Source organism: Chelonus insularis, unplaced genomic scaffold (assembly GCF_013357705.1).
Source record: "Chelonus insularis isolate UGA/USDA-ARS -01 unplaced genomic scaffold, ASM1335770v1 contig_70_pilon, whole genome shotgun sequence".
In the NCBI taxonomy this organism is placed as follows: Eukaryota; Metazoa; Arthropoda; class Insecta; order Hymenoptera; family Braconidae; genus Chelonus; species Chelonus insularis.
In genome coordinates, this window is record NW_023276716.1 from 1,279,060 (window position 1) to 1,293,305 (window position 14,246).

The 14,246-nt window shown below is 30.0% G+C and overlaps 1 protein-coding gene across 3 annotated transcripts in view; it reads right to left on the reverse strand.

The window, feature by feature from the left end:
* The window catches only part of LOC118070952 (uncharacterized), a 171,906-nt gene that overhangs the window by 15,467 nt on the left and 142,193 nt on the right, over positions 1 to 14,246 (reverse strand). For all 3 annotated transcript variants that reach the window (XR_004690826.1, XM_035089850.1, XM_035089852.1), the window contains exon 7: positions 4,203 to 4,391. Coding sequence is in view for 2 of the 3 variants with exons in the window: in XM_035089850.1 (XP_034945741.1) it covers positions 4,203 to 4,391 (189 nt within the window). In the remaining variant the exon portion in view is untranslated. The remainder of the gene's footprint in view (positions 1 to 4,202; positions 4,392 to 14,246) is intronic.

Below are 14,246 nucleotides of genomic sequence, written 5' to 3' on the forward strand. Positions count from 1 at the left end.
TTCATATGAGCGAATTTTTTGTCGTTAATACTCGAAAGTGACTAGACAGATTTTCACTCAAAACCTCTTTTGCAATACATCTCGAGGCAATTTGGAGTTAGATCGATTCAGCCATTTCCATCAAGTAACTTGAAAAATATTAAATATTTTTTGCATCATTTTTATTCTAAAATCTAATCTACTCTAGAGTATTATCCTTTTTAAATGCATCTTCAAGTAATACATAATGTATTAGAAATAAATATCGGAGCTGGTGTATAGGAAAGATCATTTTCTTGAACATTATTGGAAAGATGATCCGCGAATATGAGAACACCTTTTCTAAATTGCATCTCTGCTGAATAAATATTAACTTGATTAGAATGCAGAAATAGTAGTATTGGTGTAGATTAATCTGGATGTAATATGGAAATGCGAGACAAAGTCAGTCTAAACCAAAATATCTAGAATAGATGAGGAAGAAAGGTCAGAGGTCCGTATGATTGGTTTACAGATTACTCTGGTTAGTGAGCCCTAAGTATTAGGTCCGTTATATCAACCCTAGCGATTGGACGGAACTGATAAATATAATGAGAACCCATATCCTAACTAATGAAATGTAAAAGACGGAAAGATCTGAATTAATCTTTGGATTAATTATACAAAAGTAACACTATTTCAAAAGGAATCATATTGATGATGAACAACAAATGGTATAGATATTTATTTTATTTTTATCTGGTGAGTTATTTGAACATAAAATTGTTTTTATCAAAAATAAAAATCAATATTCATTAGCCTCTCGTATTTATAAACGCGAAAATATTTATTTACTGGTCTGTAAAATTTTTTCCATCAACGTTCATTCGTAAATCACCAATTTAAGTGGAAATGGAAATTTTGTGTAAACAAAAATGAAATGTTTTGGAGTGAAGAGCTAAAATAATTCTTGTTAGGTTATCTAGATGTTTATATTCAGAGATAAAAATTTAAATAATATCAAATCGGTGGTCTGAATTTTTGTTTGCTGTTGAAAAAAAGCAAAAACTAGTGTTCTTTATTGAAAAATTGATAGTTGGATTCTTTGATGAAAAAAAAAAAAAATTAAAATAATTTGCAGGAATTTTTTAAGAGTTAGTAAGAGCAGCAAAGGTCTGATGATTTTGTACATAAAAAAATATTTTTGTTTTTATAATAAAAGAACATTGTTTGGTTGAAAAATGTTTCAGTAGCTGTTGCACCCTTGGGGATCGTTATGTTTAGGGTATTCTCCTTTATGTGTGTATGTAAGTGTATGTGCACATGTAAGTAAATTTTCACTAACGGTATAATCTCGAGAATGGTTTAACCGATTAATGTTTGTTAGCTGGTCAACTGAAGCAGCCTTCAGTAAGTTGAAGTTGATTAAACTCTTGACAAAATCTGCTCTAGACCTTTCCTGAGTTGTGCATGAAATTTATATCAAAAATTTTCAGCTTAGCATTTCATGATCAGCTTATAACTTTACCGAGAGAAATAAAATTTTTGCTTTTGATATAACTTGAGGAATAGTTTGTAATATAAAATAGTTTGATAAATATTCATTCAGTTGGACAAAAAACAATTAATAATCATCAATGATATAAATAAATATGGATTTATTTTTCATCAAAAAAGTTTTCATTTACATTTTTGTGATCTGGGGAAAAAGGACAAACATTTTTATGACCATTCGATGTTTGTTATTAAATATTAAAAATAGTAGGAAACATTGAAATGGTTTTTGGCCAATTAAAAGTCAATCATTCATGATAAGGTAAAGAGAACATCTGTTGGAAAACTATCAGAATTATTAGACTTCTTATCGATCACAATTCTATTAAATATCAAACTTTACCAAATCATTATCTCCCTCAAGTAATAAATGGTCTTCTCAATAATATCTATTAATTTGATTTTCTGCATTACTTTGTTATACTCTATGTACTTACAGAGTACATAATGTATGAAAATCCACGTAAATTGTGCTTGTAATTACTAAACACTAGTTACTGTTTATCACTAGTTCTTATTTATTACCCTAAAATATTATTACACAATAATAATAGTGTCACAGGATTCGCACAAGTAGTATGCATTTTTCCACACTCCCCCATCCCTCTTATGGCCTAAAATTAATAATAATGTATGAAAATCTACGTAAATTGTGCTTATAATTACTAAACACTAGTTAGTGTTTAGTAATATCCATAATTATATGATTTTTTCTGAAAAAAATTTCTTTATCCCATGCAAATATAATTTTTATTTCAATTCATAAATTGTTAAATCTCTTAATGTCAGTTTCAATGGTAAATAAAAGCATTAAATTAACAACAAACTATTTCTATGGAAATTTTCCAATAAAACAACGGAAAATGCATTGAATTTAACTTGAAACATGACTAATGTATCAAACCAACGCATGATTTATGAAAATGTAATTGTTCAATTTTGAAACGAATAAAATGATTGAGGTTTATGAATTTCTCTTAGTGCTGGAAGGCATTCCATATTGGTTTCACTAAAGGCTGCCTTCAATCAGCATTTGGCATCAAATGAGCGATAGGTCAGAGTAGTATAGGTATTGTGCTGAGGAATAGAATAGGGTGAATTCTCATTGAACTGACAGGAGAGTATGAACACATACATACACTGATGGTATAATCTACAACGCGACTATTAGTCGTAAGTCAATAATAAAGCCCTTGTCCCGTATCCACCATAATGGCCATGGTGAATTATCCGGCGTGGGATATCCCGCGTTGATGTGCATTGTCTCGGTGTTTAGTTTGCGGCAATAGAATTGTCAATAGGCAACGACGATATGATTCACAGTCTATGTATAGGTATGTCAGTCTGCTAATTGAGATAGATTATCTTTTTATCAAAGCTTATCCATTGACTTTCATCTTCCAATTTTATCCTAGATTTCCAGTTTGCTCAGAATCCTACATGAGCTTTAAAAACCTCCAAAGCACCCATCCATGTAGGATCTTTAAAGAGAACCATTCAACCACTTGAAAAGAACATCAGCATTCCCTTGATATTTTTTTCTTTCTTTTGTAACATTTAATAATTACACTAGAAAAGTAGATATTGTATTATAGAGTTTCGTTCGTTAGCTTAATAGAATTAAGGAAACATCAGGGATTTTCTATTGAAGCTTGCATGAAAATAAAGTTACTGAGAGAAATAAAAGGGACTAATCCTCAAGATTTTCCTGTGCAATTATCTGTGAACACCGATTGAATTTTAATTACACGATAATTGCAAAGAAATAGTTGTATCAAGTGGTATAAAAGAGAAAGAGTGAGTCTATTTTCTGTTCTACAGAGCGTAATATTCGATGACAATTGATGGACAGAGTGAATTAATCGATGGCTCTCGACAGTTCTTCCACTTAATTCATTGGCCAGGAGGGAGAAGTACACAAGGGATGATAAAGAAAGAGAGATCAAGAGGAGTGAACAAGCAAGAACGTAACAGTCTGATGGTCTCTGGAGAACTCTCGGTACAGTGGATATATCGAGAGGGAACCTGATGCTGGTGCAAGTCCGGGGAAAGCTGTAGCTTCAAGCTCATTTGAATCCAACACTCAATAATGTCCCCTAGGAACACGCCGAAATACTCTCAAATACCTTGATATATCCGGCTTCAAGGTATACCGGTGGAATTTTCTCTATTGGAACGCCAAGAATTGACGAGAGAAGAATTTTCAAGGATCAGATGCTTGGAGGATCTGGAAATTCTACGGAAAATGAGCATATTGAGGAAAACCAGATGTGTATGATTAACTTTGTGGAATTGTACAAAATTACATGATAATATAGATAGATATTAGTGTGAGGATCTGTATTGAAGGGAGGATATTGAAGAGAGCAGAATTTGAAATGTCGAACCCAAGGAGTAGTGAACCTAAGAGCAACGTTTGCCTCAAGCAATTCCTCCTTGTTCCAAGATTGACTTTGAAGATCAGGAAATTAGTTTAGTTATGCGCCCAACAGAGATGCTGCTTTAGTCTTAAGATACGCAAAGTTCACGACCAAGCACGTACAAATCTTTTTCTCCAGATATACATACCTCAAGGATCACTCAAGATTTACCCGAGAAAAGTGATGATTTCCTTTCTGATAATTGAACTTTCGACAAACTTCATTTCTTTTCTGACTTTACAGACTTTTTATCTCTTATCTCCAACTTACCTGAGAGTCTTCCTCGGTGAAGATAGCGTCAAATGCGAACATCTTTGGTGCTGCAACAGTTGGTCTTCGATCTTCTGCTGTTGAAGATTGCCCAGCAGTTGGATCGATCAGTGTTACTTGTTTCTTCCTTTTGTCAGCATTGAAAAAACTACCGCCTTTCCCTGATGATACTCTTAGCATCACTTTTACCTGTAACAAAGAATAAACAGAAACATGTTTTAATGATCCTTTGTGATTAAAAAATTTTTTTTAAGGATATAAATAATTTTATATCAACTCATTAAAGCTTACGAGGGACTCATAAGTATCTTTCCAGTAGAAGTAAAAAATTTTAAGCCCCAAGGGTACTCTAGAAGTTAAAAGAGAAAAATTATCAAGGTAAATTATTTTTATTTACTTTAAAACTCTTGTTATTTAGAAAAAATTCATGACTTACAATAAAAAAATTTTTATTATATCATTATTAATCTTGAAAAAAAAAATCATGAATATTATTAAAATAAAATCAATAAATAATATAAAGATCATTTTTATTTTTTATAGGAAGTTCTTTATAGGAACATCGTTAGAATTTTCTCTTCAATAAAACTCTTTTGAAAAAGAGTATCATTACTCTATAAAAAAATTTAATCAGTAACTAATGGTATTCTTCTGAAAAAATTGACATCCAATTGAGTTTACTTACAATGAAGAAAACTTTTTTCCTATGTAATTATCTTACTCCAGAAGAATGTAAAAAAAAAAAAAAATGATCAGATGATGAAGTAGGTATTCGAAAATGGCAGCTAAGGGTATTTCATATACTCCTTTCTTACAACGAACAATAGATTCGTTAAAATAGTCTGACTGGCAGTTTCTGACGTTAATTAAGTATCGTAATACAAAGCTGGTAAAACTGTTTCAGCCACTAACTAGTCAAAGGATCGATTTACTTGCTCGTACGAGTTGAGAGCAACCCAGACAAATCTTCCAATACCTACTGAATCTAAAAATCACTTTTTGTTATTCCATTAATGTAAGTGAATTTAAAGTAGCATCAGAAGCTTCATAGTTTCTTTTTACTTATTATTAAACCTCGCAATTTTCAACTAAAAAATTAATGATTTCATTGCAAAGTCTAAAATTACTTTCATCAAATAATCAACTTGATCATCTAATTCCCTAAATTAAATATTTCCTTTCGTTTTCTTTTCAAGATTTAAAAAACTTGGAAGCTTATTAATGTTTATGGTAGCTGAAAGCTTTCTAATAACTTACTCTAAAGAGAATAACAAATAAGGTTGATGCTGGTAACTTATCAAGCTCAGTATGTTTCTCCATGTGAGTATTGTTGATAAGAAATGAAAAAAGCTAATTTTTTTCTGAATAACATTCTGTTTCCACTTGATTGGAGAATCGATAAACGAGAAGAAAGACTTTTGTGACCCTTACTTTATTCGTTGGTTTATGTCGCTTTGCAGTGATGTATATCACTGGGGACCTGAACCGTAATACTCGCAATATCTTACGACCTCCAACTACCTGAGAATTCAATTCTCACAGACAGGGAAAAGGCGGTTAGTTCCAAGCCACTGTCCGGAGGCTATCAAATATCCAGCTATATACCACGAAATCATCAAAGTTTCGTCTCCAAATGGTCTTCACTTTATTACCACAGACGGGGGGTTATTGTCTCATTACTTTATTGTGTTGTACATATTTCTATTACAAATCCATATTCTATTATCGCATCTCACCATTTTTAGTGTAATGAAAATTTATTAAATTACTAGGACATATTGAATTTTTTATTTTACTGGTGATAAAAATGAAAAATGATTTATCAGATATAATATGAAAAATATTTGGAATTAAAAGTAGAAAATTAGATCCGGCTTTGGCTTTGTATCCCTCATTATATTGTCGCAAATTAATAAGCTCGTGGTGTTACATTAAGTAAACTTAATCTAATAGCATTAGATTAGGATGGTTGAAGCTTGGGAAAAACTTGACTCTGAAAGCACACGTGAGGTTAAACTGACGCTAAACTATTCTCAAGCTGCTAAATCTCAGCAACTATGCATTTTTTTAAATTCATTATAAGACCCTTCTTTGTAGCTTAAAGGACATAGTTCACAAGGGAATCCTTGGCTTGAGAAAAAAAGAAGATAAATATTTTAATAGAAGAAAATGACATGCTGACTCAACAAATAAAATTACATAAACATTTTTATTGTTGAGTTAACTTTAATCAATCATATCAAGAGCCAATCAAATATTTTTATACTTTAAATTATTTAAAATAAAAATAAATTCTCTTGCAATATTTTAGATTCTAAGCTTTTTTTATGAACCCAATTTACTTTTTATATCTATGAAATGGTGGATAATTTTCTCACCACTAATTTCTTTTTGACTTTCTTATTTCAAGTAAGTTATTTTTATAAGAAAAAAGTTTAAACAAAATTGAATTAATAATAATCTAGATGTATCAGAGTATTTATTTATTTAATTTATTGAAGAAGTAAAGGAAGATAATGGAATTTTCTTCAAACAGAACAAACAGAGTAGAGCATTTTGCGAATTCACGTTCACGATCCTTAGGCAAATAAATAGATGTAGAAATCCTACATTATGTGCTGTAATAAAAGCGATTCAATGCATCAAACAATAATACCATGATATTGTACAGTAGTATTACATGAATGAGAAGATCACGAAGGGATATGTTTCTAAAGTTTAGCAAATAAGCTACCAGTCTATGTAAAACCGCAGTATTCCTTTGTAAAGTGGATTGAACTAAAGTCTTTGATAAATATTCAATCAAATATCTATGACGTCGTTATCACAAATCTTTATTTAATCAGTTTTAAATGTATTTACTTTTTTATTTACATTATTCTAGACTTTAAGATCTTGATCAAAAGTCTACCATTTTTTTCCTGACTATGTGAAGATGGAATACTGTTTAATTCTATTTTAAGGAGAAGTGACAACTGATATTGGTTAATTTAGTTAAAGGAAGTGGATTAATTCAAACTTAAATAGAATATTTCAACTTTATAAGATTACACATCGCCTAAGTGAATTCCAAGTGCATCAAGTAGTCGATACAGTTTGTCCCAACAATCACACAATAAATTCTATAGAATATTAACAATCCATTTACACTTAGAGTTAGCAATCGTTTGGAAATTTGATTCAAACTTTACTAATTGCTGAGAAACTCGGGCGAAATTCATTGATAATTTGACAGTTGAATTGAACTTTAATAATAGTTTGGCGATTTACATCAGCTATTGACAAATACGTGGAAAATTATGGTGTAATGAGATAATGTTGCTCTTCAGATTACAATTTCAATAGGTATTGAGTGAATTATTATAATTTAAGATTTTTTAAGTTTATTATCTAATAATTTAGAAGCTTTCTAGGGACTTCAACATTTATTTTTCCTTGTAAACTGATTTTTAATGATTATTTTGTATTTAAAGGATTAAAAAAATTCAATGTGGCTCAAATATTAATAAAAATAAATATATTTTTTAATAATATTAATAACATAATACTTTTTTCGACATTTTTTTTTATTGAAGGTAACGAAAATTAAATAAATAATTGAGAATAATATATTTTGGATTTTGATATTAATTACAAATAAAAGAAAGAATAGATTTTTTTTTTTATTTTGACAGGTAGACATGATAAAAATGTATAATTTATTCATAACATTGAGAATAAAAATCTACAATGTGGTGTGTTAAGTAATTCAGCAAGAAATTTTTAAATATCATCATTTTTCGTATTGAACAATGTATCTGATGAATGATGAATAATTAAATAATTGAAAATTTAATAAACTCAATTATAATTAAATCAGACCATGTCTAGCTGAAAATATCTAGATCATTAACCCAAAACTGAATAAATATTGAATGAAAACCTCGCAAATGTTTCATCATCATTACTTCAAATAAATAAAACCCAAAATTCTCTTCGAAATGTTAATAAAGAACTTTCGAGTAACCAAAAATGAAGACAAACATGTACTTTAAAAGGTAGAACGCAAAAAAAGCAAAAAAAAAAGAGAGAAATTCCTGTATGCAGAGACTATTTGATGACGGCAGACAATCTAAATAATCTTTTCGGGTTAGACAGTGGGAAAGGTTTAGAGTTTAGAGGGGCAAAAGAGGATAGAGCAACCCCTTCGTTAAAGCAGTAGTAACAGCATCATTGAACGGCCCGAGGCGTTGATGAGAAATGTGGATCGTGCTCGGCGGTCCGGAACTCATGGTCCTGTGCGAGAAAATGTTACCCTCTGTGTACTTTCTCCATTGGTTGTTTCTCTTTCTGTTTCTCGTTGGAGCACTGAGGCTGTCATACTTGCCTACCACTTCTGTGATATCTTTGAGAAGTATCTAAATATCTTTGCTCATGGGTATAGAAGTCGACTTACTTGACGGAATTTATGACGAGTAACGCCTCTGGGTGAATTGATGCTGTGGGAATTCGCTTGGTGAAATGGGTCAGGGGCGATTTTACGAAGGGTGCGGCTGATTCGATTTTCGCTGATTGAAGAGTACTCCCCTTGCATCGTCGAGTCATTTCGCGAGTGGTTACTTCTACCCACAAATCTTTAAATCCTATTTCAAAGTAATAAATTCCTTGGTTGTTATTTATATGTATTTAAATATTAATTCTCTATATATCAACAAAATTATTTGCATTGTAGGGAAAACGAGTACATGTCAGTTAAGCTTGTCAGTCAATGGTACTAGTGGTAAACTCTGAGCGTGTCTCACGCCATATCTAACCCTTACCATGTCACAGACTTTACAACAATGTGACGTTGTAATGGGTGTATAATAGTCACTACGTGTTTTGCTTAATATTGTGGTGTCAAATGACTTGAAAACTTGAAAATTTTAACTTTGAATATCATGCTTAAGCAAACTCTTTTATTACTGTTGATTATACTGCCGAGGGAAAATGGCTATACTTTCATATCACTTTGGAGAAATTTCCGTTGAGGAAGTGAAGCAAGTGTCGAGGGAAACATGGTGTGTATGAAGCCGAGGGACACATATTGGAAGAGACAAATCTTGTCGAAAATACTTGGGTTATAATAAAGAGGGAAAGTTACTTGTAAGGGATGTCAGATCGATGGGAGAAAATCGATTTCTTCAATTGGTTTTAACTAAAGTTATCTAATCAATCATTGGAAACACTTAAAAAATAAAAAGATGATGTAACTACAAATCTAATCCACATTTAATCGAATATAAGTCTTTTTTAAAATTCCATTTATCATAAAATAAAAAAGAATTAACTTAATAAAAAACTTTTCTCTTAATATTATTACATAATATTTCATTATTGTAAAGTGTAATTATTTTTTATAAACTAAAAGGCAAGCTAAGAAGCTTAAGAATCCAAGTAAATCTACAAAAAAATACTTATCGGAAAAATAAAATCCTTCGTTAAATAAAGATAATTATTTTTGCTACATTTCAGTTAAATTGAATTTTAGATCATCATTGGAATTAAGACAACCAACAAATGATGGACATACTTCATTAAATATTATAAATTTTTATCTCATGATTTTGTTTTAATTAAAAAGTAGTAATTAAATAATTTATCTCTAATATTTTGATTGAAATTAATGTATCATCGAATACAAAATGAAATTGATTCGTTAATTGATTTAGTTATTTAAAATGCTGTAATAATTATAAAAAACAAATAATTAAATAATGTTTTTAATATATTGTCAATAAAAAAAATTTAATTATCTGTTTTAATAACATGAACTGTAAAAAAAATAGTCTTTTTCGACTTTATATAGGAAAAATTCAATAGAAACTTGTTAAAACAGAATCAATACAAAATTGTTAGTGAACTCTACTTAAAGATGATATTTCTTCTGTCTAACAAGAAGTCGAGGTCGTTTAGGGTCTTAGCGTTTTAACACCCGGATTACAAGAGTCCAGGGCAACTGAGAAAAATGATTCTCGGGGAGGGGGCTAAAGTATGAAGGCCATCAATTTTCGCGTCTGATGTCTATCCTCCAGCTGGAGAAGAAAAAATCGCGACAAGTCTAGATTTATATGTATGGCTAGATATAACAGGTATCTTGCTTTTCTTTTGGATTAGCCCATCAACTTGGATTTTCAATCTTGCCTAGCTTTGATGTATATGCCTCGTTGCACGAGAACCACCTCCAGAAAATTAAATTGCATCTCATCACTATAATTATTCTGTTTTAAACTCTTAAATCACTTAATTGCGAAAAAAAGTTAAATTAATTGGCAGGAAATAATAAAATTCAATTACTTTATAACTTGGTGGGGATAAGAAGAACAATTAATGACTTGGTAAGTATTTTTAAAAACTTTAAATATAAATAAATGATTTTAAAAAATATGTCGCATTAATCATTGACTTATACTACTAAATTTCTATATCTTTAAAGTTATCTGAAGGAAATAAATGAAAAAAAATTCTTTGTGATCAAAAGGAAGTTGAAAATGATTATGTCTCGTCAAAGATTGATATTTTCCACTTAAAGTTTCCTGTTACATACTCAACATATGTTTCATACATTCTAGCTTCAACTCGTGTGCAATGTAAGGTGACATATTGCTGAGGATTTAAGACGACGTAATCCTGTGTAATTACATGGATGACAAATCCTTAGATAAAATCACAGCGATCAAGTACATCGATGCATATTCAAGATGCAAAATTGCAAACTATGAATAGAAATTACTCATGTCGACTACAGTTCGAATAAATCTTAAGATTGCATATTTTTATAATTTTTTTTCCACCATTATAAAAAGTATACCAAGTTCTAAGAAATACATTTCGTTCGTTCAGTTGACAAAAAGCTCACTGATTATCATTGTAATTCATCACATTTATAGTCTTTTTGAAAATATGATTAATATCTCAAATGCATTAATATACTTAGACAAAAGAAGCTGAATGATAAAAAAAACAATGGTAAAGAAAGAGGGAAAAAATAGCAAAGTTGTAGATAATTTAGAAAATAATTTTCTGTAATTAATGAAAGTTTATTACTTTCCTCAATTCATCTTAGCACGATAGAGCAAAAAAAGAAACGCATAAGGAGGAAGATAATCTTTAAGTACACATCGAGAAAATTATTATCTCGCGTGCATATGCTGCTATTTGCGACAAACATTATTCAGTGGAAGGATAAAAAGTTGACGGGTAGAGCGAGAAAGCATAGTATTACCTACGTTCGTAGGATAATAATTGTACTGCTTCTTATTGCATCTCGTCACGCAGGACCGATTGTATTGGTGCAATAATACAGAACCTTATTGTGTTCTAACTGAATACATTTTAGATTTAAAAAAAAAACAACGCAACAAAGAATAAAATAAAAGCATTTCACTGTAATTTCAACCATGAAAAAAATTATTATCGTCTGACAATTAGCTCAGTTTAAATTATTCAGATTAAATCCGAAATTCTTGAGGGTCGTTGGATGGAAAATTTGCAAAAAAAAAGAGAAAGAAAACAACAACAAGAATAAGAAAAAAAATTGCTTTATAGTTCATATTTGACGCTTAGCATATTCATGCCTATCCAGAGTTTTCCGGTGTCTGACCATCATCTCACAACAGCTGCATATTCATGAGCTTCATTGGGTTCAGAGACTCGACTATCTAGAGAGCATTGTGTCGTTCTCGTGAATCTCCTCGAGCGATAAAATGCACAATGGTAATAAATCAAACTATTATTCATTGATATATTATCGCCGAGATATTATTTAGAAATGTATCATTATCAGATAAGTTCCCTTTTGAATAAACTAGGGGATTCTGTGTCGAATGGGTGTGAGAGATGTTCTTCCTACACGTATTGGACTACTTAATTCGTTTTATTGGAGGAGTTAAATACCGTTAAATATATCCAAAAAAAATATGCAAATTTTATTCCAATTTTTTGTAGGACAGATTGGTTAGAATTTTTTTTTAAACAAGAATAATAGAGTGAATATAATCAACTGAATAAGTAATATATTTTAAATATACAATACAGATACAAATTATTTTAAAAAAATCAAGAGATGTTTGGTATTAATAAAAGGAAATATTTCCGCTTTAATTCGGTTATTTATTTTTTTTTTTATTAAATAAAATATTTTTTAAAAAATAATCATAAAAATCATAAATCATAAATCATAATCATAAAAAATAATAATAAGAATTTATTTTATTCAGCAATAATATTTTTAATTAAATACTAAACACTGGAAAAAAAATTATTTTTACAATTTTAATAAATAATAACTATTTTTTTTTGCTGATGAAAAAACTTTATAGTTCCATTTATTTCAAACCACTAAAAAAATTTAAACTAAACGCAAAAAGAATCGTACATGTGGTGTATCGATCTGCAGGAACTAATAAACGATCACTTCTCGGAAATATTACTTTGTCTAATTATTTCTCTCTTTCAATTAAGCTAAAAGGATTATAACACCCTTGACAGACTACCGGTAAGTACATTTATTACGACACTACATTTGTCCATTTAAAAAAAGTCCATCGAAAAATTTCTGAGAGAAAAAAAAATCACTTTGACAAGGATGGTGTTTATGTTGTACAAACATTTCAAAGGACAAATAAATTAGAAAATAACTACAACAGGGATTATATTTAATAAATATGTAAATATCATGTGACACATGAATTTTTCAACCAGACTATTGATGTTTGTATAAAACTTTTTTTAAATTTACATTCAGCAGAATTTTATTCAATGGTAAAAAATTCAATACTAAAATAAAGCTCGAACAAATTATTTTGAGAGAATGTTAATATTATTTACGACTGAAAATGCGATATTTATAATAAAAACAGTTGAAAAACCACATCACAAAAAATTACCTCCCAAATAATTATATTCTAAATATAAAACACCAAAACGCTTGATTATTTTCATACTTTCATTTATCATTCTTTAATTCCATAAGAACAAAAGTTGCAAAAAATAAATCAATGCTAAAGGCATTATTTTCATGAATTCCACCTTTTCTCTACAACATCATAAATAATTCAAAGAATAAACAAACTCTTTTTTAAACACATAAGCTGTAAAAAGGTCGAAAAATGTTTAAATTAGACTATTAGGATGTAAGCAAGCAAACTCTTTAAACACGTAACAAAAATAACTCTCTATTTATTAAATAAAAAAGTAGTATACTCATAATAACATATATGAGATAAAACATGATAAAAATAGTTTAATTAGCCACTCAATGTAATATTTGTCATGTAAATTGAAAAGTTTTAGTAATGTGGACGTTAATGTATTCACAACAAAGGAGTAAAAGTAGACATGAGTATGGTAGTTAGTCTTAATGTTAGCTCGACCCTCAGCACGAATTTCTGAGGCAGATTAATAATAATTAGACCCTAGGCTGCGTTATTAAATCAAAAATAAGTTAATGACACTTTGGGATGTGTTACGATAATTTAAGGGCACAGAGGCTGACTAGTATAGGTATAAGGGCTACTGTAAGCTCTGTTGGTGGTAATTTGAGATGAATGCACACATAAGTTTGTGTGGAGAGTAATATTTAATGATGCTCGGGTCGTAGGGAATTAAAGTGTCGATGGAGACCTAGAGTGCATGAGGATAAAATGGCCGATCAAAGTTTCTATCTTGTAACTAAAGTCCTTGAGCTCTCTCACAGTCAATTTCTTCCTATCTTCTTGCTTACGAGCACTCTCTTGAAGAAAATGGAATGCCTAGACACAGAAGAAAAGAAAATAGCTCGTAGCTATACTCGAAAGAGGCTGCACCCTCATGAATTGTTAACTGGTGCAGTTAGTAACAAGTAAACTACAAATGGCTAGCACCCACTACATGTTTTATTATTTAAGTAGGGTCACGTTAAATATTTATATCATCATTGATAATAGATGATCTTTCTAGACAGAACTGCAGTGAAAGAAATTGAGAAAAACAATGAGTTTAGTTGTTTTGTAATAAATCGACCATTAGTGCTCGATTCAATACTCA